Raw genomic sequence first — 23,959 nt, 5'->3', positions numbered from 1 at the left:
ACAAGTGCCGGTTATATTTCAAGATAGTAGTAACTATTGTTAGGTGCTATTTTAAATGCAAATAAAACGTATAAATGATTTTCATTTTCCTTTCTATTCCATTAAGATAAATTAACACCTGCAGATGAAAGAGAAAGAAGAACAAGAGTTAAAACTGTTCTCAGACAAAATCAGTTTAATTAGCTAAGTATCATGCACAATAACCTTAACAGATCTACAACTGAGCAATGGTAAGGCCGCCAATCAGGAAAAGGCACTATAATGCATTTGAAAGGCCTACAATGTTTATTCAAAATACAGATGAACATTTATGATATACATGTATTGTGGGTGACAAATACACCGGAAGTTAGATCATAGAGAAAATGCTATCAGAAGTTATTCCTGTAGGACCCAACCATGTTCCACTGGTTAATGTTAACACGAGAATGACCACGCCTGTACATTCCTTACATTCAACCCCACATACACAATTCCTTTCCTTGCTCAAAACATCTTAAATAAGACCAACAAAGAGAAGTTTGAATATATTCTAAATATCAATTAGTAGAACCTAAATGTTTATTTAACTTTGCATTCTTTGAGAAGCAATTAATATTAGATATCTGAAAATATCTCATAAAAAAATAAAACACATACAGCCACACAGGTCATCAATCTTTCAAAAAAAATCTAAGAACTTTGAAACAGCTATACATGAATGTCCCTCAGCTGCCAAGGCTCTCTGTGTAACTGTTTTACAGTTCTTAGACATGTATGTGATATGTAATTTACACAATCTGAATCATTTTCATATTTAGTAAACAAAAATTTAAAAAGTTGATGTAGTGGCCGGACGTGGTGGCTCACACCTGTAATCCCAGCACTTCGGGAGGCCAAGGTGGGTGGATCACCTGATGTCAGGAGTTCAAAACTAGCCTGGCATGGTGAAACCCTATCTCTACTAAAAATACAAAAAATTAGCTGGGCATGGTGGCAGGTGCCTGTAATCCCAGCTACTCAGGAGGCCGAGGCAGGAGAATCACTTGAACCCGGGATGTGGAGGCTGCAGTGGGCCGAGATCACACCATTGCACTCCAGCCTGGGCAACAAGAGTGAAACTCTGTCTCAAAAAAAAAAAAAAAAAAAGGTGCAGTAGTTTCAACTTTACACTTTTCCCACATGAGCAGCTGCCTTCTGGGAATTCCTGTACTCCTCATCTTCCCAGTGGAGGTTCATAATAGCCTCCCAGTCTTAAGTCCCCCTTTTTCCCTTTATGTAGTTACAGTCTCTGTGGCAGAGAAGGGAAAGCCTCTCGCAGGTCCCAGCAACACCAGGCTGCATGCTGGCATGAGCCAACTCCCAGGAATTTGGGCCAGTGGAGGTGTCCAAGAGCAGGGAGGGCAAGAGTTGGAAACGGTAAAGGGTACCCCTCTCCCCTGCCCCCAAAGGCTCTGCTTTCCTTCTCGGCATCCAACCTTTGACTTTCCTCATTCCCCAGCTGCTGTCTCAGGGACTCATGGTCTCCTGGTCAAGCCACTTCCCCTACACTGCTAATAGTCCTAAAGCTCTGGGACTAGGAGGGTAGGACAAGGGGAGCCCCAGTTCCAAAACTGAAGTGGAGAAAGATCTTTCATGACCAAACATAATATGAGTGTCTTTTCCTAAAAACAGGGTGGTTTCATGCTGCTTAGTCTAGTATGGCATACCAGTTCTGTATTTTGGGTGCATTTTGGATTATATAGGCATCTGTGAGCTGGCTGGCAACTTACCCCCCAAATGGCACTGCTTTTGTAAGAAAATACATACCAAAGACTAAATTTTCAAAAACACAGAAGAGATCTGTTAGCTTATACTATAGTTCTAAGACCCCAGATAGGCAGAAAATAAAATGGTCCTTACTTCATCAAAAGTGAGAAAAGTCAAGATATTGCTCCCTCATGCTAGAGACCAATGGGTTGTATAAAGCATTATTACCGATATTGAGGATTTCGTGCCCAGACTCCAGTTCCAACTGAGGCTCCAACAATGACCATTAACTTCCACAGCCATATTGGAGCAAAGACAGCCCAGTAACTCCACTGTATGATGCCATCCAAACGAAGGGCCAGCAGCACAGAGAACAGCAGCAGACAGGCATAGATGAGGAATTTACTAGGAGAAAAGTAAAACGATTAAGGAGGATTCACTTTTACAAATATGTGATACTGAAATGGGGAGTAATAAGAGCCACATTTGTCAGCATGTAAAAGGAGTCACTAACTCAACAATCATTTATTGAAAAGGTCTATGGGGCAGACATAATGTGTTGGGAATAAAAGAAACATAAAGAAGACTAAAATAAGTCTCCTGCTTTCCAAAGCTTCCTCATAGAAGGAAGACCACACAGAAACATATAATACAGCACAATGTTTGTGATGAGAGCTTGGAAGAGGAAATACAGATTGTGTCTGAGGCACTCAGAAGCAGAGATGTGGTGACCCTAGGGCTGGTTCCAGAGGGTAAGCAGGAAGCTGCCAGGCAGGAAAGCAAGTGAGATGAGAAAGTATTCCAGGCAGAAGGAACTAGCTATACCAAGACACAGAGACTGGAAAAGGCTGACATGCTCTGAAAATGGTCAAGTTCTATCACTTACTGATTCTATTTCTAAAAAGGCAGCCATCTGTCATATTCATATGGCATGAACATTTTAGTGTATGTATTATACTTTCCATGAATGAATAAATTACACATACACACATGCTCACGTCTCATATAAAAGGGAATTGCTACAGAGGATGTCCTTGAAATAATTAGAAATTATACTCTTGAGGATCTCTACTTCCAGCCTTGACTTAATAATAGGAATATAATTTACCTTCCCGCCTAAATAAGAAACTTGATACAGTCTACAAAAGAAGTTTTCAGACATTGACAACAGGCAGTGGAGAACAGGTGAGAGGGAGGAAATAAAGGAGGTAAACCCTACTATTACCCCAGTTTGCAGATCAGAGGCAGTTTCCAGGCTGCAGCAAGAAAGCAGTTAAAACTCAACTCTGTCAATAACTATATTAAATATAAATGGCCAACTGAAAGACAAAGAAGATCAGATTGGATAAGTAAGCAAGACAACTATATGCTGTCTGTAAGAATCCCACTTTATCTATAAAGACACAGATAGATTAAAAGCAAAAGGAAAGAAAAAGTTATACCAAATAAACACTAACCAAAAGAAAGCTGGAATGACTATATTAATATCTGTTTAGTCTTCCATTGCTGCTGTAACAAATTACCACAAACTTAGCAGCTTAAAACAACGTAAATTTATTATCTCACAGTTCTATATGACAGAAGGCCAGACGGGCTTGGTTGGTTTCTCTACTCAGAATCTCACAAGGCTGAAATAAAGATGTCTGTTGGTGGAATGCTTATCAGGGGACTCTGTCAGAATCTACTTCTAAGCTCATTCAGGTTGTTGGCAGAATCCAGTTTCTTGTGGTTGTAGGACTGAGGTACGTGTCTCTTTGCTTGCTGTCACGCAGCAGCTGATCTTAGATAGTAGGGGCCTCTCTTGGGTCCTTGTAAATAGGCCCCTACATCTCAAAGCCAGTAACAAGCTACAGCATATTCAATCTTTCTCATGCTTGGGATGTTTTCTCACTTCTTCTGCCATATCGCTTCTGCTTCCAGTGAGAGAAAGTTCTCTGCTTTTAAGAGTTCATGTGATGAAACTGGGTCCACCTGGTTAAGCCAGGCTACTCTCCCTATTTTAAGGTCCATAACTGTGGTTGGTAGGCAGAATTCTAAAGAAGTTTCCCAGGATTCCTGTCCCCTGATTATTCAATCCAACATTAATCTAAGTAATACTGTGAAGGGACTTTGCAGATGGAATTAAGGTTACTAATCAGCTAACTTTACAACAGGAAGAGTATACTGGATTATCCAGGTGTGCCCAGTGTAATCACATGAGCCCTTAAGAAAGCAGAAGAGTAAGTCGGAGAAATGTGGTGGAAGAGAGATGAGGCAGAAGTCAGAGAGATTCCAGACGAGAAGGATTCAGCCTGTTACTTCTGGCTTTGAACATGGAGGTAAGGAACCATGAGCCAAGGAATGCAGGCAGGCTTCAGAAGCTGAGAATAACTCAGAATAACTTCAGAAGCTGAGAATAACTCAGCTGACAGCCAGCAAGGTAAAGGGGACCTCAGCCCTACAACCCCAAGGAACTAAATTCTGACAATAGCCCAAATGTGCTTGAAAGCAGATTAATCCCTGGAGGCTCCAGAAAGGAATAGAGCCCTCCTGACGCTTTGATTTTGACCCTGTGAAACTAGGCAGAAGACCCATCTGAGTCGTGCTGTACCCGGACTTCTGACCTAAAGAACTGAGAGTAATTTGTCATGGTAACAGCAGAAACTAATGCTAATAAATATAGCTTCAAAGTCCCCTTTGCCATGTAAAATAATAACATATTCACAGGTTTCAGGGCTTAGGGCCTGGGTATCTGTGTATTTGTGGGGGTGGGGCATTCTGCCTACCACAACGTAAGACACAGTACATTTTTGAACAAGGACTATTTCCAGGGACAAATAGAGGTAGTTCATAATGATAAAGGGGTCAATTTGTCATATGCCTAATAACAAAGTTTCACAATACATGTAGAAAGTACTGCTTAATCTAAAAGGAGAAATAAAAAAATCAAACTGTTATAAATGGAAATTAACATTCCTTTCTTAGTAACAGAACACATAAACAGAAAATTACTAAGGATATATATGATTGTAGCAACACTATCAACCAGCTTGACCTAATTAATATTAATGAGTTCCTCCCAACAAAAGCAAAATACAGATTCCTTTCAAACACACACGGAACATTCACCAAGACAGATTGAATTCTGGGCCATAAAACAAGGCTCAACAAATTTAAAAGGACTGAATTCATACAAAGTAAATAAGCACAATGAAGTCAAACTAGAAATCAACAATAGAAAAATATCTGGAAAATTCTCAAAATACTTGAAAATTAAATGCCACACTGAGAAATAATCCACAGGTCAAAGACTATGAAGAAAATTGAAAAATATTTTGGACTAAATAAAGGCAAAAACACAATATACCAAAATTTGTGAGATACACTAAAGCAGTACTTAAGGGAAATTTTAGCATCAAATACTTACATTAGAAAAGATATCAAGTCAATAATCTAAGATTCTATCTTATGAAACTAGAAAGAACATGGAGGTAAGGAACCTCCATGTAAGAAACAGAAGGAAATTTTTAAAAAGTAAACAGAAAGAAGAAAATGATAAATGTAAGCACATTAATCAATAAAATACAGTAAAAAGGCATTAGAGAAAAAAATCAACGAAACTAAAAGCAGTTTCTTTGACAAAGTAAGAAAACTGGTAAATCTACAGCCAGAATAATCAGTAAAAAAGAGTAGGCTCAAATTACTAATATCAAGAATGAAAACAGGGATATCACTGCAAATCCTAAAAATACTAAAGGGATAAGTAGGGGATATTATAAGCAACTTTATGCCAGGAAATTTCTTGAAACAAAGACATGGAAACTGCAATTCTAGTTAAAACCTTTTTCACAAAGAAAATGTCAGGCCATGGCAACATCTACCAAACATTTAATGAGGAAATAGCACCAATTCTTCACAAACTCTTGCAAAAAAGATGAGGGGGGAACATTTCCCAATTTATTTTATGAAGCCAGCATTACCCTGATAACAAAACTGACAAAGAAAGAAAACTACAGACCAATATCTCTCATGAACAGATATGCAAAAATCCTCAAAAGATTTTAGCCAACTGAATTCAGCAATATATAAGGATACTACATTATGACTAGGTGTGGTTTAGCTAGGATTGCAAGATCGCAATCTTGGATTAACATTTGAAAATCAGTTAGCAACCTTCGTGGTATTAGCAGGCTGAAAAAGAAAAATCACATGATCATCTCAATAGTTGTGTAAAAAGCATTTGACGTAACTTGCTACCCATTCAAGTTAAAAGCGCTAAACAAATTAGGAATAGAAGAGCATCTACGAAAAACCTGCAGTTATAATGCTTAATGGTGAGAGACTCAATACTTTCCCCTTAAGACAGGAAACACAGCAAGTATGTCCATTTCAACACATCTATTCAACATTGTACTAAAGGTCCTAGCCACAACAATAAATGATAAAAAGAAATTAAAAGAATATAGTTTTAAAAGAAAGAAGTAAACCTGTCATTATCTACAGACAACATGATTTTCTGTGTAGGAAATCCTAAGTAATCTACAAAAAAGCTAGTAGATCTAGTAAGTGAATTTAACAAAATTGAAGGATACGAGGTAAATGTACAAAAATTATTGCATTTCTATATAGTAGTTATCACAAATTGGAAACAGAAATTTAAAAATATGTATCATTTACTGCAACTTTCCTATAAATTTATAACTATTCAAAAATTAAAAGTTTATGAAAAATCCACCATTTACAATAGCATCACAAATATAAAACACTTAGGGATAAATGTAACAACATATATGCAAAACCTATATACTGAAACCTACAAAACACTGGTAGGACTGTGGGGAAGCTAATAAACAACAGAAATTTATTCCTCACAGTTCCAGAGGCTGGAAGTTGGAGATCAGGATGCCAGCATGGCTGGGTTCTGGTGAGGGCTGCCTTCTGGGTGGCAGATGGCAGACTTCTCAATACCCTTCATATGGTGAAAAGAGAGTGAGTTAGCTCTCTGGTCTCTTTTTATAAGGGCACTAGTTCCAACCATGAGGGTTCCACCCTCATAACCTAATCACCTCCCAAATGCCCCGCCTCCAAATACCATCACATTGGGGATTAGAGTCAACCTGTGATTTTTGAAGGGACACATTCAGTTCATAACTGCCAAGAAAAATTAAAGATCTAAATAAATGGAGACATATACTGTGTTCATAGAACACTCAATACTGTTAAGATTTACATCCTCCGTGTATTAGTTTCCTATGGGTGCTGTAACAAACTACCACAAAATTGGTGATTTGAAATGGCACACATTTATTATCCTGAGGCCAGAGGTCCAAAAAGAGTTTCACTGGGCTAAAATCAAGATGTCAGCAGGACCTACTTCTTCTGGAGACTCTATGGGAGAATCTATTATTTGTTTTTTCCAGTTTCCAGAGCTGTATTCCCTTGGCTCGTGGCCGCTTTCTCTATCATCAAAACCAGCAGCATAAAATCTTCAAATCTCTGTCTCTGTTTCCACCATATTGCCTTCTCCTCTTAATATTATCTCCCTCTTTTAAGGGAACCTGTGATTGATTGCATTTATTGCCCCACTTGGATAACCCCATCATCTCAAGATCTTAAACAGGTTCCATGGAAGTGCGTATCTTTGAGGGCCATGATTTAGCCTACCACACACACCAAATTAACCAAATTATTTTAAAGAATCAATGCAATCCCAGCGAAAATTGGGAGCCAGCAGGTTCTTCTGTAGAAATTGACATACAGACTTTAAAAGTCATATGACAGTGCAAAGGACCTAGAGTGGGCAAAACAATTCTGAGAAAGAACAAAGTTGGACAATTTATACTACGTGCTTTCAAAGCTTACTATAAAGCTACAGTAATAAACACAATGTAGTACTGGCATAAGAATAGATATATAGAACGTACTAGAGAGTCGGAAAACAGACCCATACATATAGAGTCAGTTAATTTTCCACAAAGGTGCCAAAGCAATTCAATGGAGAAATAATTATGTTTCAATAAATGGTGGTACAACTGGATAAATGAGGAAAGTACACCTTGACTCTTAACCTCACAACATATACAAAAATTTATGTGACATGGATCATAGACCTAAATGTCATACACAAAACTATAAAATGTCCAAAACACATATGAAAAAAAATACTTGCAACCTAGGGTTAGGCAAACATTTCTTAGATGGGATATGAAATTGGACTTCTCCAAAATGAAAAACTCTTACTCTCCAAAAGTAAGAAATGACATTAAGAAAATGACAGCCAAGCCACAAACTGGGAGACCATACTCTGAAAACACATATCTGACAAAGTAACCTGTATCCAGTATATAAAAAGGACTTTTACAACTAAAAAAATAAGTGAACAACCCGATTAAAAATGGCCAAAAAATTCAGAGACATCCCATAAAGAAGGCATACAAAAAGCAAATAAGCACACAAAAATTACTCAGTATTTTCAGATGTTAGGACAATGCAAACTAAAACCACAATGAGATAAGATTATACACACACTAGATCTCTTATATATGCTGGTGGGAATGCAAAATAGTACAGCCACTTTAGAAAACATTTTGGAAGTTTCTTATACAGTTAAGTGTATACTTATTCTATGGCCCAGCAATCCCACACCTAGGTATTTTACTCAAGAAAAAGGAAAACGTATGTCCACACAAAGGCTTGTATTCAAATATTCAAAGAAGCTTTATTCATAATTGCCACTGGTAACAACTCACATATCCATAAACTGGTGAATGGTTAACCCAATTTTGATATATCCGTTCAATGGAATACTGATCAGCAGTAAAAAGTAACAAACTATGGATGAAAACAACAACATTGATGAATCTAAAATGCACTATAAGTAAAATAATTCAGATGGCAAACACAAGATACTGTACAATGCTACTTATTTGACATTCTGGAAAGGGCAAAACTCTAGACACAGAAAACAGATCAGTGCGGTTACAGATAAGGAACAGAAAGCTTAGATGTTAAATAACTTGTCTAAGAGCTCAGAGTTGGGAGTCAAACCATTTGACTCCAAAATCCTTCTAATTGAGTATTATACTATCCTGGCTTTACACTGATAAATGAACATGTTTAGAAAAGCATCTGAATAAATATCCGCTGAGCAGCTAACAGGTCTCTACTCGGGAAGATTAAGGATAGTCTTTATACTCTTTTGCTTATGATATCTGAGTTTTCTGTAAGGTACATGTACTGTTTTTGTACTATGAAAAATAACATAAGAAACTTCGACTGGAAAAAAGGGAGGAGGGTTATAAGAAGACTGGACCTACAAAATTAAACTTGGAAGCAAGCCTCCAAGAGAGAAAACTACGCTGGGAAGATCATGAGATTCAGAGGGGTTGCTAACAAAAATATACATAGCATCATTGTGTCATGGTATTCTTACCCATAAAGTTAGGGCAATAATATGTACCTCATAAGGTGGCTACGAATATAAGATAATGAGTATAACAAGTGCTTTGTATAAAGCACTATATCAGTGGCTCTTAAAGTTTTTAGTATCAAAAATTTTGACGTTTAACTCTTAAAAAGAACTCCTTTTCAGTTTTAACAATTACTGAGGATCCCAAAGAGCTCTTGTTGATATGGGTTATCCCTATTGGTATTTAATATTTATGATACAGTTGTTATTCAAAAAATATCTACTCTTCAAAGGTAATAAAAACACATTACATACTAACATAAATAACATTATTTAAAAACATTTCCAAAACCAATACAAATTTAGAGAGTAGCAGCACTGTTTCTACAGTTTAGCAAAATTTTTAATGTATGATTTCATAGAAGACACCTAGATTCTAATATCTACATTTACATTCATTCTGTTGCAATACATTGTTTTGGTTCAAATATACAAAGAAAATCTGGCCTCACAGAGATGTGTAGTTAGAAAAGAACTATTTTAATAGCTCTTTCAGATAATGGTAGATGTTCTTCAACAGGACACTAAAACTCAACAAGTGGTAGTTTCTTAAAGGTTAACTATGATGTGGAATCTGAAATCGTATCAATGACCTTTTTGTACTCTGCTACACTGAAATCCACTGGTCTCTCTTATACTTTCAATGAATCTTTTATCCCAGCATTATTGTATAATACAATGTAGGTCGACTGGAAAATATTGGTTTACTGAGTTATAAAGATCTTTCAAATGTTGACACATTTCATATACAATAGCAAAAAAAATCACATTACTTACTATCTCCACCAACTTCATCAGAAATATTTTAATTACTGGGAGGTTGTCAAGCTCATGGTAGCAGATACAACTTTTCAAAAATTCTGGTTTTCCCATGAAAGATCAAATTTTACCATTTACAAAAAATACCATGAGTTGTTTTCCTTGAAGTTTTGCTTCCCGCATTTTCAAGAAAATGTCTGCCAAACACCATAACACAAATAACCACAGTCTTGTCTGTCAGTTGTCCTTCCAAATAAAAATGATACTCCATGAAAACAGCAGCTTGTAACTCAGGCACACACGTTTTTCCTTGAGTCAACCATTGCACTTCAGCATATAACAGGCCTTTATGCATTCTTCCCATTTCATCACATGGAATATTAAACTAGATGTGCATTCAGGGGTCAAGATTAAATGAGATTAATATTTTTCTGCTTTATCAAGGACATTCGTAAGTGAAGCTGGCATTTTTTTTTAACTGCAAGTCCAGCACGTGGTGGTGAAGAATCCAGTGACAGAAGACTAGTGCAGCTGGTGCCACTGTCCTGATTTGTGCTCCAGCACCAGCTGTTTGATGCACTACTTTTGTACCACCAGTGCCAATGTCGACCAAGGCAAAGAATGTCTTAGTATTATAATTTTGACTTTGCAGATACCTGGAAAGGGTCTCAAGGCCCACTCCCAAGGTCTGTGGGAAACAGTCTGATAACCAGCGTACTCAATACACATTAGCTAATATTATTGATACTCGAAAACAAAAACAGGCTTTTATAAGCTGCTACAAAGAAAGACAGAACATTTAAAGAAACCAAGATAAAAATGACTTCATCCCTTAGACTTTGGACAAGAAGAGAGCCTGTGTCAAGGTGGGGTGGAGCGGGATTCACAAGTTAGTAGAAATGGAGTTATCACCACAATTACAGTACACAATTAGTAGAGGCAGAAGTTTTCTCTCTTAAAGCAGAGGGAAATATTCCAAAATCTAAAAAAATCAGAACCAATTTGTCAACTAAAGCTTGTGGCTACAAATAATTACCAGAAACAATGGACCTGAAAACAGACTATTTAAAAAAGAAATTAGTGGATTCGAACATTAACAAATGCTAAGATAATGACAGACACAGGATTCATATGTAAATTAGATAACGTGTACAGGTAATTTTTATCCTAAAGGATTTTCAGACTATAAATAAAAAGTAAATTGGTGGTGGGGGGGGGTGGTAAATGCTGTAAGCTAACTTCATTATCCTCTGTAAAATAGTTTCCTTATTTAATAAAAAAAGAGAGTAGTGCAACTAAAGAAAAGAGAAGTACCAAAATGTTTTAAATGTTGGAAAAGTGATTATTTTATGTGGTTTTTGACATACTTTAAAGGAAACTTAAAATTTTATGTCTATTACATGAGAAATAGAAAACAAGATAAACTTACAAAAGGACACACAAAATATAATTCATGATTCAAATACTAGGGTTAGAAAAACATACACGAGCTGAATGTTCTCTTATTAATTTCCTATTGCTGCCATTCAAGACTGCCACAAACCTAGTGGTTTAAAAAGCATAAACCTAGTGGTTTAAAAAGCATAACCCTTACAATTCTGGAGGTCAGAGTCCAATATGGGTCTCGCTGGGCTAAACCTGAGGTGTCAGCAGGACTATGCTACTGAAGGCTCTAGGAGAGAATGTTTCTTCATCTTTTCTAGCTCTAGAGGCTGCCACATTCCTTAGCTCATGGCCCCTTCCTCCATCTTCAAAGTCAACAATGGAGAATGCAGTTCTTCTCATACTGAATCACTCTGACCTCCTTTTCTGTCTCCCTCTTCTATATTTAAGGGCCCTGTAATTACATTGGGCTCAGCCAGAGAATCCAGAATAATCTATTTTAAGGTCAGCTGATGAGCAAACTTAATTCCATCTGCTACCTTAATTCCCCTTTGCCATGTAACAGAACATATTCCCTGGTTCCATGGATTAGGATGTGGACATACTTGGGGGGTCATTATTCTGCCTACCACAGCTCTGTAAAAAGAAAGGCTGCTTCCTAGATTAAGAAAGTAAATCTGTTACATTCAAGAGTTATGCTTGGAACCAAAGTCAAAAGTCAAACCAACTATCAGAAATCAGATGACAGAGGTTTAGCATGCCTGGATGAAGACAAGAGCAACAATTTACTACCTTTAAAACTAGATAAATTAGATTTCAAAGCCAAAAGTATTAAAATGCTAAAAGGACTAATAAGGAAAACCTAAATAACAAAAACCTAACAACATGACCATGGAATATGGAAATAATTTTACAATTTTTCTTTTTTAAGGATACACAGAAATATTTTAATTGTGGGCTTCCTCATGCTACTCTTAAATCATGATAGATAAAACAGACGAAGTTCCTAAGGAGAATACAGAAATGAACACAAGAGTAGATTTAAAAAACAGCAAGGTTAGATGAAGAGAATTAAGTAGCAGAACGAGAAAATTTAAAAAATAGCAAGGTTATATGAAGATAATTAAGTAGCAGAAGAAAACATACTTTCTTTACATATATACAGTTTTTCCAGGGAGAAAAAAAGGATCATGGGGCAGCAATACACAATAAACACACATCTAATTTACAATTTTTAAAAATATTTGAGTGCCTGAAATGTGTGAGATACATAAAAAGGAGCAACAATGCGTTCGCTCAAGGTGCTCAGACTAATAGGAACAGAGGGAGATGATGTATCAACAAGTAACTACATATGGTAAACTAGGGGACTTGGCAGATTAATTTCCCCGGGAGAGCTGGGAAGAGAAGTGGAATCTGGGCAACAAGTTGGGAACAAGGAATTCCAGACAAAGGGAATAAGATGTTTTCCAATTTTTTAAAATTATTTTTATTTATTATGGATACAAAACAGTTGTGCCTATTTATGGGGTACATGTGATACTGTGATGCAAGCATACAATGTGTAATGATCAAATCAGAGTAACTGGGATATCCATCATCTCAAGCACTGATCACTTACTTACTTGTGTTAGGCACATTTCAATTCCACTCTTTTAGTTATTTGCAAATATACATTATTAACTATATTTGCCCTCTTATGCTACCAAACACTAGATTTATTATTTCTATCTAACTGTATTATTGTACTCATTGCCCATCCCCTCTTTATCCTCCCGTCTCCAATTCCAGCAGACTGGAACACACAGAATACTTTCTATAAATCGTGATGGGTAGGGTGCTGCAGAGACAGGAGAAAGGGCACTGGGGGGAATAAGCCAGAAGTTGACTGTGGTAACATGGTAGGGGAATGTGAATATCAAGATAAAGTCCTTGGAATTTATTAATAGGTAATATGGGGCCACTGCAGATTTTCTCAACAAAAGAGTGACAGAAGATACATATGAGTGTGTAAGGTAGATTGTAATCTGCAGAGACCAGAGGTAGACATTTTATATGATTCATAAAAAAACTGACAAAAAATGGATCATTTTCAATACTGATTTGTTAAGCAGTTTAGTAGAGTTACTAAAATACAATTGAAACATAAAAATGCCTGGGCAGCTGCCAAAACAAAACTCAGAGAAAATGTGTTCATTTCAAATGTTTAAATAAAAGTAGAAAACAAAGAAAAAAAAAAGAGGCAAAAGAAAACTAGTAATCTGAGTTTCTAAGAAATTTGGGGAAAAAGCCAAAACATGAAAATAATAAAACTAAAAGTAGAAATATACATATAAAAATGAAACTGATCAGTAATCCCAACAGCTAGCTTTTTAAAAAAATTAAACTACAAAGTTGATCAAGTAAAACAAAGTAATATAATCAGAAAGTTCAAAAGATGTAATTCATACACACTTCTAGTTGGGGAAAGAAAGAATAGTATCTTAACTATATCAGTATATTTGCAAGCAAAGTCTAAAAGGTGACTGCACAGCCAAAAGGAAATATCAAGCCTGATTTGCAAAATAATACACAATAATATGCAATAATACAGTGATAAGAAAACGTATTTACAAAAATAAGTTATGGTCATAGCCTAAACTACTTTGAGTTACTTTTCAAGAAACATTCAGACCAGATTCCAAGTATAAAAATAGACTGCTTAATTCTCCACAAACCTGGGAGAAATGGGAGGTTCTGGTTTAAGATTAATCACTACTTCTTAAAATTCACTTTTCCAGTTACATCTTTAGAATGGATTTATTCCACTCTCATTTGAATCTGTAGTGTTAGTATATGATGAATCACTAAGTAGTGCTACCTGGGCCAAAGCTAGTATCCTCTCTGAAACGTATATGGAGCTTTCTGCTCAGGCTCAAATTCCCTTTCTCCACTTTGCAGGGCTGGGAGAATAGGGAGGGAGAAAAGGAAGAAGGGAGGGGAGAGAGAGAATATACATAGCAAAGGAATGATGACTCTGAATGTAAAAGTTCTAGTATCTGTTTTCTGCATATCATAAGAATGCAGCTGGACTCATTTTAGACCTATCAGTTTTTTTCCAGTGGAAGCTGCTGGCTTCACTGGAGCACATACACGCGCATTAACACATGCCTGCATGCACGTACACACACACAGGCACATACGCACACACAAACTTTGGATGGCACATCCCAGTCTAAAGCTTGACAGAATGGCTCCAAATGACAACCTGACATACTCACAAACTATTAAGGGAATTGCCCCTCTTACACCTTATTAACCAAATTTAAAGTCTTTTATTGGAGACTTTAGCTGGTTTTATTAAGATGAAATATGTTTAAGAGCATTTAACCAGTAGATACAAAAAAGCACAAAAGCCAAATAAAAGCAGAGCCCAGGCCAGTAGGAAGATCTGCATTTAAGTTCCTCAACTGCCATTCATCAGCGGTGTGGTCTTGGGTGAGTTATTTTCCCCCAGGTCTGTCTCCTCATCTGATTCCTCATATACTGATTCACTAAGACAAGGGTATGTGAAAGCACTGTGTAAATGATACATTTTACCCATTCTAGCTTTAGCAGTATTACGAAAGACAAAAGTTCTGCCACATTGTAGGTAACAATCTCATTTAGCAATCATTGTTGTCACTGTTAAGCCGGAGCTGACAAAGTATGAATCTCCACTTATAAAGCAACTATCTCCAGAGTTCGAGGCTTTTGTCTTAAATTCCAGTCATCTTGTACAGGCATGACATATCAGGCAAAATGATTAGAAAACTCAAGCTCCATATTAAAAAGCTTAACTTCTGGAGTCCTAGGAAACTATCTAAAACTCCTTCAATCCACTGTCTCTCCTGTACAACAAAGATTTCCCAGTGGTAGATGTCTATTTGTACCCAACATCCACTCATTCAGCACGTAATTCAGTACCTCCAAATCCTGGCCCTCAAAGAACACAGCTAAGAACAATGTGTGTGTAATTATCAAGTAATAGGAATGATATTTTTAAAACTGGAAATTATACATTCAAATGAGATTTCTCTCCTTTAACCAGTCCCCTCGGGAGGCAATGCAGTAATTCCAATGGTACTTCATTACTCAAATCATCTTTGAAGCTTTCTTCTTGGAAGCACCTTGAGAACCTGCAGTCTGATCTTTTGACTATCCCAAATGGTGCTAAATTTTCACTGAGGGTGGATTCAAATTTTGGAAATGGCAAACAGTCAGTCAGAGCCAAGGTTAGTGAATAAGATGTGTGATCAAACTAGGTGGAATTATTTTGGTTGAAAATGATAGATGATGATAAAGCAATGAGATGGATCTTCTTATGTGATATGTAAACTGACTTTAAAGGGAATTCCAGATGAGTAACAAGGAGTATGAACAATGGAATAGGTTTATACATTCTCTTTCCCCAAGTAACTTCTTTGAATGACAACACTCATTTGGATGTATAAGTGCCACTAACAGGTTTGTTTTGTTTAATCACTTACAATTTGTAAATAGAGGGTTCCTTAGTATACTGGATCTACAGTGTCATGGGGAAAAGGAGTTGTCACTTAACTAGAACTATGGCATGGCAGGCAGGAAAGAGCACAGGCTTCATGAGACTGACGTGGATTCGAATCTTGACTTAGATTCTTCCTGCCTATGCAACTTCAGGGAAGTCACAAGCTGTCAAGACTTTAAAATAAGGCTGATACCTAATTTTGCAGGGTTGTTGTAAAGATCATGGATAATGGATGCAAAGCCCCTACATTGGGCCTGGCATGTGGTGGGTACTCAAGAAGTCACAGCTATTATTAACAACAACATCAGTAAAATCAAGACCATTTTCTGACTGTAGGTGGCTTGAGAGGACAGAACAATAGATAAGCAGTCACTTGAGTGGTAAGTAGTTCACTGACAGTACTGACAGTACACTCGTGCATTGGATACCGCTTTCTTAAAAACAATAACCTGTAAAAAATATTTGCAGTAACTAACACTATGTATTTTTAATTCACACAACACATGTCATCTGCAGTGCTCATACCACACGGACCTCTTCACTACCTGAACATACCAGGCACTATCATGACCCCATGCCTTTGTGTACTTTGTCCCTTCTGAGATACTGAAAGGGGCCAGCCCCTCCACACCTGTGGGTATTTCTCCTCAGGTGGGACGAGACTGAGAAAAGAAATAAGACACAGAGACAAAGTATAGAGAAAGAACAGTGGGCCCAGGGGACCAGCACTCAGCATACGGAGGACCTGCACCAGCGCTAGCCTCTGAGTTCCCTCAGTATTTACTGATCATTATTTTTACTATCTTAGCGAGGGGAGCGTAGCAGGGCAATAGGTGGGGAGAAGGTCAGCAGGGAAATGTGAGCAAAGGAATCTGTATCATGAATAAGTTCAAGGAAAGGTACTGTGCCCGGATGTGCACGTAGGCTAGATTTATGTTTCTCTTTACCCAAACATCTCAGTGTAGCAAAGAGTAACAGAGCAGTATTGCTGCCAGCATATTTCGCCTCCAGCCACAGGGTGGTTTTCTCCTATCTCAGAATAGAACGAATGGGAATGGTCAGCTTTACACAGAGACATTCCATTCCCAGGGACGAGCAGGAGACAGAAGCCTTCCTCTTATCTCAACTGCAAAGAGGCCCCCCTCTTTCAATACTCCTCCTCAGCACAGACGCTTTACGGGTGTCGGGCTGGGAGGTGGTAAGGTCTTTCCTTTCCCACGAGGCCATATCTCAGGCTGTCTCAGTGGGGGGAAACCTTGGACAATACCCAGGCTTTCTTGGGCAGATGTCCCTGCGGCTTTCCGCAGTGCACTGTGTCCCTGGTTAATCGAGAATGGAGAATGGCGATGACTTTTACCAAGCATACTGCCTGCAAACATATTGTTAACAAGGTACATCCTGCACAGCCCTAAATCCATTAAACCTTGATTCATTACAGCACAGGTTTCTGTGAGCACAGGGTTGGGGCTAAAGTTACAGGTTAACAGCATCTCAAAGCAGAAACAATTTTTCTTAGTACAGATCAAAATGGAGTTTCTTATGTCTTCTTTTTCTACATAGACACAGTAACAATCTGATCTCTCTTTTCCCCACAAGATACCCTTCCTACTCTCTGGTCTGATGACAACCCTACAATTCTAGCTCAAAAGTGTGGCTCAAAAGACTAGCTCAATTCAAAATCTAGCTCAAAAGTCATTTCCACTATAGACTCTTCCCTGCCTGCTCGAGACAGAATTAGTGGCTCTGCCATTTGCACTTCCAAGACATTTGGTTTCTTTCTCTGTAATGCCTCATACTCTATTGAATTCTTATTTCCCTTTCATTTCTGCTTCTTCCACTAGGCTTACGCATTGAGAGGAGGACTATATTCCTTTATTTTTGTACTTAGAGCACCTAGTACATCACTTGGCACGAGATAAGGAACCTAGGAGATGTTTGATGAATCAATGTTATAATATATTTTGCAAATAACTGTTAGAGGCCAGGTAGCTGACTTTAGTGAACTATATTACCAGCAATCGCATTCCTTTTTCCTGACTTCAAACAAGAGACAAGATAACTTATATGGACTCCAGAATGTCTTTTGAAGATGGAGCATACAGAAGTTTCCAAACACTACTGATCTCATCGGTACCACATGCCCACAAGTTGGAACCCCCAGAGCAACATTTCTCAGCCTTTGTTCCAGTCTAGCACACCTAAGGGATACACCACACTCCCATCAGGAGCTCACCACCGATGACTAAGAAGGCCCAGCAGAGTTCTCACAGCCTTCCAGTGCCACATGGCTGCCAGGGTGGAAGGGCCTTCTCTGAACCAGCAACTCCCCCAAAGCAGCAGAAAATTTCAAGGCTCCATGGTGAGTGCCAGGAGCCCACCTAATGCTACCTACTACCAGATCCCTACCACCTACAATGCCTCAGAATCAGTTTGCCTATTCTAAGAACAGGGCTCTTTCACTGTTAGGAAGCCTCAGGCATTCAAGGAAGGACTTGTTTGTGGGTCCTGTCTTAACCTGCATAACTAAAAAGCAATTATGAGAAGAAGTTCATGATCAACCAGTTCTGTGCCAGATGGAAATAGGTAGAGTGGGTCAGCTGGCAGCCCTGTACATCTGAGTGTTGACACTTGTGAATCATTCTCTGTCACTACAGTTTCCAGAGCCTTGCCAACGCAGCAGTGAGTTCAGACTTACCAAGATCCAAAAGGCTGGAAAGGGGATCTGGAGCCATGACCCATGCCTTGGGACCCACCAAACCATGACAGTGACTATTTCTATGACAAAAACATACTCTTCAAAGTAAATATAGCCATATTCTGCCTTAGTGCCATGTTCTCTCCCATCTCTCCAATGCAATGGCTGCACTCTGAAGGTGGGAAGAGTGTGAGAAGAAAGAGAACCAGGCCACAGACCACCAGGAAAGCAGTGATTGAAAGCAGCAGCCCTAGATTTATCTTATAGACTCTGGAGAGTTATTCACTTATTTACTCCACAAATATTTATTGAGACAGGTACTATTCCAAGTATGCAGGCTATGATACTGACACAGTCACGACCTTGAGCCCATGGAGCTTAAAGTTTAGTGGGGGAGGCAGGTATTAATCAAATAAGCATCCAGACAGACACAAGGGTACAAATATGCACTATGATGGAGGAGTAGTAAATACTACAGGAACTGTAGAGACAGGGAGCAGTAAATCTGGTCAGGGAAGTCAGGAATGCTTCCCTTAGCAAGTGCCAAGTGAGGATAAATAGGAGTTCACTAGGTCTGGAGGAGAGGAAAAGAGAGGGAAACATTCCTGGTAAAGAGAACAGTGTGTGACAAGGTCCTGGGGTAGGAGGGAGATGTTGAATTGGTTCAAAATTAGAGGCAGGGGGCAAAGCAGTAGCATCAAGGTTTGAGTCCCCAGCATAAGGTAACTTCCTGTGTACACCCCTCAGTTTTCTTTCTAGCTATAGAGAAGGCCTTCCTCAGCATGGAAGGAGACTAAAGCACACTGTCAAAAACTAGGAGTGCTCAGGAGACATGAAACACTACCAGCTAAAAAAACAAATCTGATTTACCAATAATACGTGGCCAATGTACTCTTGAAATATCTGTAAAGTTAAGGAACTCACTACCTCTGGCAACAACGAATCAGGAAAATGGCACAGTATAAAAGACCTTTAAACGTTTCAGGTAGAAATACATTTTAATCCAGGTAGAATTAAGAGATTGATAAATATGTTGATAATTACTATAAATCTGCTTAGATACAAGGTATTTCATTGTAATTTCATATACTAATTTTTTTTGGGGGGAAAGGGCTAAAGGAAAAAATGGTTAAAGGTAATATCAGTGCAGCACTATTTTGCTTTGGCAACTCCGTTAGCCTGTTTGATCACTTGAGGCAGTTTCTTGCGGCTTCTGAGGCTTCTGAATTATCTGTCACCTCGCAAACAAGTCACTGTAGCTTTCTATTTGTAAGGCACTTTGTAATCAATCTTTAATTGGCCTCCCTACCCCGCTGAGAGATTATACTCATTCTACAGATAAAACAATAGATAAGTGAGTTGCCCAAGGGCACAAAACAATTCAGTTTTTACTTAACTTTCTTATCACCATCTCCAAACAGAAGACACACATGGCTTGTCCAGCTACAGCACCAACCCTACTATCCTGCAGACGAATCTTAACCCCCGATGCAGCAGAGGAAGGGACTGCAGTTAGTTCTGTTACCTCCTCTATGCCTTCGAGGCCAACAATGATAATGTCTGCACTGTGTTAGAGACACTGGCACTCCAGACCAGAACGTGAACTCAAAGTGGAATAAGAGCACACAGAAAGTCACAATGACTCACAAGTTAAAATGTCACCATCTCTAGGGAGACTGCACCCTCAACATACAAATACTCCCCTAAAACTTCCTTTCATCCTCAACAAGCAGCCAAGGCACAGGTCCCCAGAGTTGGCCCTCATAGTACAGCACTGCACAGTACTGTAAGGCATCTTAAGTGTACAAGCCTTTCTTCACCCCTATGCTGCGACCGCCAGCATCTAAAGCACTTAGCATAGGTTACACCACACAAATGTTTACTGAGCACATGTCTTCCCAACTAGCAAATAAGGGAAACGGGTACTCCTTTCGGAGAGTAGTGCATTTAAGAGATCAGTTAGGCCAACTCCTCATTTTACAGAAGGGCCAAAAAAGAGCAGAGAATCGCCCAGTTACATACGGCCTCGTCTCCAATCCAAGTCTTTGGGCTCAGTTTAGCTCCACAAACATTTTATATGTGCCTACTATGTGCCAGATACGGTGGGCAGGAGGCGCTGGGGACACTGAGATGAGCAGGAGATGGTCTCAGCTTCAGGGAGCTCACAGCCTGGGGTAAAGAACAGTTATAAAACAGTCGGGCAAGTGCAAGGACAGGCGCTTGAGTGCTTAGCCAGTGTTTTCTCCACACTGTCCACTGGGTGTTCCCCATCTGGAAAAGAAGGACAGCAATATCTACTTCCTGCAAATAAACTTGTAGTGAAGACTGATGAGAAAATGAGTATGGAAAATGATCAGGCTCACCCAGAAATGCATTATATAAGGTATTGCCATACCCCGACACTGACTCCAAGGATTCAACAGTGTTTCAGGTATCCGTTCAACAAAGAAGCAAACAAGAGAGGGATGGGCATAAACCCAAGGAAAACCCCAAGGACTGCGAGGAACTGGAGGAAACAGCTGGGGTGGGGGTAGGGGTGTTGGGTCAAGTGAGAAGGCCCTGACGCGGAGAATGGAGGGCCCGCAGCGGCGCAGAAGAGGATGGAACCGAGACGAAGAAGTTGGGACACCAATGAGGGACAGCAAGCAGAGAAGAAAGGGGTTCCCTTGGGGCAGGACGGGGCTCGCGGCCGGGCAGGGGCTGAAAGCACCGGGCACGGGAGGAGGAAGCGGCCGGGCGCCGAGGCCGACTGTTTTGCCTGGGGACCGCTTGCACCCGCAGGGAGGCTCGGGCAGGCGCCCGGGTCCTCGGGCTGCAGCATCTCGCCCGCCGTGCCTCCCCGGAGCCGAACACCAGCCCGCGCCCGAGCCCGCAGCGCGGACTCCCGGGGGCGCCAACGACGCCGCCTCACCTCGGGTTGAAGTCCTGGAAGAGGCCCCTCAGGTTCATGGCGGAGAACTTCACCGCGGCGTCCTCCTCCTCCTCCCCCGCACCCCGTGCTGCACAGCCTGCGCCTTACAGCGGGTTCATGGCGCCGGCGCCAGCCGCGTCCACGCTGCTGCTCCCGCTACTGCTGCCTTCCCCGCTGCCGTCGCCGCCGCCCGGAGAAACCTGAGCCACCGCCCCCTGCCCCTCCTTCCGGGCTTCCGTACGGCGGCCGCGCATGCGTCCGGAGCCCCGCCCAGAGCGCTCCTCGCTGAAAGGCCACCATCCTCGTGTCCGCACGCGACCGGCGGAGGAGATGGCAGGGGGATGGAGGCTGGGAGTGAGCAGGGCCCCGAGGAAGGGGATGCTGACGGGTTGAAGGCCTGCAGGGAGGGAGCGCGCCGCCCGGGAGTCTGGCGGGCAGATCTTGGCAGACACCTGTCACCTTGGCCCGCGCTACCTTCTGGAGATTTTCCCCAGTGACGACTGAGCCCTGGGAGTAGTGACAACGAGTGAGACGTTGCATTTTGGCGATGTCATCCCAGGCTTCACCTGTCACATCTGTCAACGACTCCAAAGTTTGGGTCCCAACTTCCCTTGCAATTCCCAAGCCAGCGTGTCCAGATATGCTGGCTATTCCCAACTCAAGTTACCTAGCACCAAAGTCACTTCCCGTCCCAACCGCCTTCCCCTCCTGGGTTCCCTTTTTCCCTTAGCAGCAGGCCTATTCGTACATAGGGGGATATTCAAGCAGGAGACGTGGAAATCATCCTCATTTTTCTAACCCAGTTCAGAGCCTCCTTGGATCCTGTCTAAACTTTGTGGTCACTTCACACCTGACCTCTGCCTCCACTCCAGGCTGCCCTACTTACAAGTGCCAGTTTCATCTTCCTTGGGCAAGTCAACATCTTTGAGTCTCAGTTTTTCTCCTCCGCAGAATGGAAATGATAAAAACCTCTTTTCTAAGCCTGTTAGGAAGATTCAGTGAGATCGTGTGCATAACACACTGCCTGGTACATGCTAGGTGTACAAAGAATGCTGTTGCTATCTGGTACTCTTTCAGGTGTCTACCTCTTCAAGGATTTTGTTTGCTTTTGGAATCCAAGAGCAGGACAAGCTCATAGCAGGTGACCTAGTTTACCATCTTCACTTCGGGCAGATTTAAGTTTTCATGAGCACAACAATGCCTTAAACATTAGTCTAGTATCATTATGGATAATAGTCATCCTTTGTTGCAATAGCAGAGTTTCACAAATGACAATTTTATACTGTTTAGCCCCAAGGGCAGCTTGAGAGAATCACAATTGCGATAGTCATACTTAGCCTTGATGTATCACCTTTCTTCTGAGAATGTAAAAACATATCATAAGTGGTAATTAAGCTTCCCAACACCCGCTGGGGAATGGATATTATTATATGAGCTGATTTTAAGGATGAGTAACCCAAATCAAGTTTTCATCTGCTGAAGCACCAGGACCCTGTCCCAGACTTTTTCACCCATCTTCCTTTCCCATCCTCTGGGTAAAGTCCAATGTGTAGCCCAAAGGAGGTTCTCAATGAACACTCAAATACAGACGAGGAACTAAGGCACAGAGAAGCTTGTATAACAGGCCCTGAGCCACCCAGCAAGTAAGGGTGAAGGAGCACAGATGCAACTCAGGGTCTAGCTGAACCTGCAGCCCATACTGTTAGAAAGAGGTGCTTGCCAGTGGTCAGATTGGACAGCACCATCTTCATTACCAGTGACCGTGCCCCAAGCAGGCATGAGAAGATGGTCTGCCAGTTCAGACACTTGAATAACAGGCATCATTGCCCTTTCAAGAGCTTCATAGATAGAGACCAGGCAGGCTCCTCAGAGTCCAGAACCTTGAGGGCAGATGCTACTTTAATGAGATCCTAGGGAGTCTGGGAGCTGAACCACTGCTCTGCAGCCCCACAAGTTCAATTTTAGCAGTTCTTCCAGAGTTGACCAGGCCCTGGAAGCTATCTAGCAAAGGCAACAGGGCACTGATGCACAAATTACTTGTCAGTGTGTTCTTTTGCTCTGACAAGGTAAACTGCCAAGAGGAACATATGAACCTGTCTGTGAGGAAATACAGGAAGAACTGGACTTTCCCAAGGCTTCACATCCCCAGTCTTCAAGAGATGGATTACCTGGACTGATTCTAGAAGCCCAACCCTGTACGCTACTGGTGCTCTCATGGGGAAAAAAAAAAAAGCCAGAAACCAGATGTCCATCTGGTCCTCTGTCATCTCTGAAGTGACAACCTGCTGCTCACTTCAGAGCCCTCACTCAGTGTCCCACCCTAGATGGAGGTCCAAAGCCTCAATGACCTGTGTAGACAGACCCACAAGTGATCCTGACATTAAAGAAAGACCCTGGGTCATACGCAGGCACCAGGAGTGTTGGGGAGCTTACTTACCACTTATGAAATGTTTCTACATTCTCAGAAGAAAGGTGATACATCAAGGCTAAGTATGACTAGTGGAGAAGATG

General features: G+C 40.4%; 1 protein-coding gene across 4 annotated transcripts in view; it reads right to left on the bottom strand.

Annotated features, from left to right (window-relative positions):
- Positions 1 to 21,713, bottom strand: part of TMEM185A (transmembrane protein 185A) — a 34,191-nt gene extending 12,478 nt beyond the window's left edge. Inside the window, exons 1-2 of one of the 4 annotated variants that reach the window (XM_054544056.1) lie at positions 21,449 to 21,713; positions 1,957 to 2,133 (exon numbers count right to left, since the gene is read on the bottom strand). In XM_054544056.1, the coding sequence (XP_054400031.1) occupies positions 1,957 to 2,133; positions 21,449 to 21,486 (215 nt within the window). In that variant the 5' untranslated portion in view covers positions 21,487 to 21,713. The remainder of the gene's footprint in view (positions 1 to 1,956; positions 2,134 to 21,448) is intronic. The other 3 variants (NM_001132648.3, XM_054544058.2, XM_054544057.1) reach the window with 3 other exon arrangements.
- Between the last annotated feature and the right edge of the window lie 2,246 nt (positions 21,714 to 23,959).

Source organism: Pongo abelii, chromosome X (assembly GCF_028885655.2).
Source record: "Pongo abelii isolate AG06213 chromosome X, NHGRI_mPonAbe1-v2.0_pri, whole genome shotgun sequence".
Lineage (NCBI taxonomy): Eukaryota > Metazoa > Chordata > Mammalia > Primates > Hominidae > Pongo > Pongo abelii.
The sequence above is the reverse complement of the archived record's forward strand: the minus strand, read 5'-3'. Positions and strand labels throughout refer to the sequence as shown.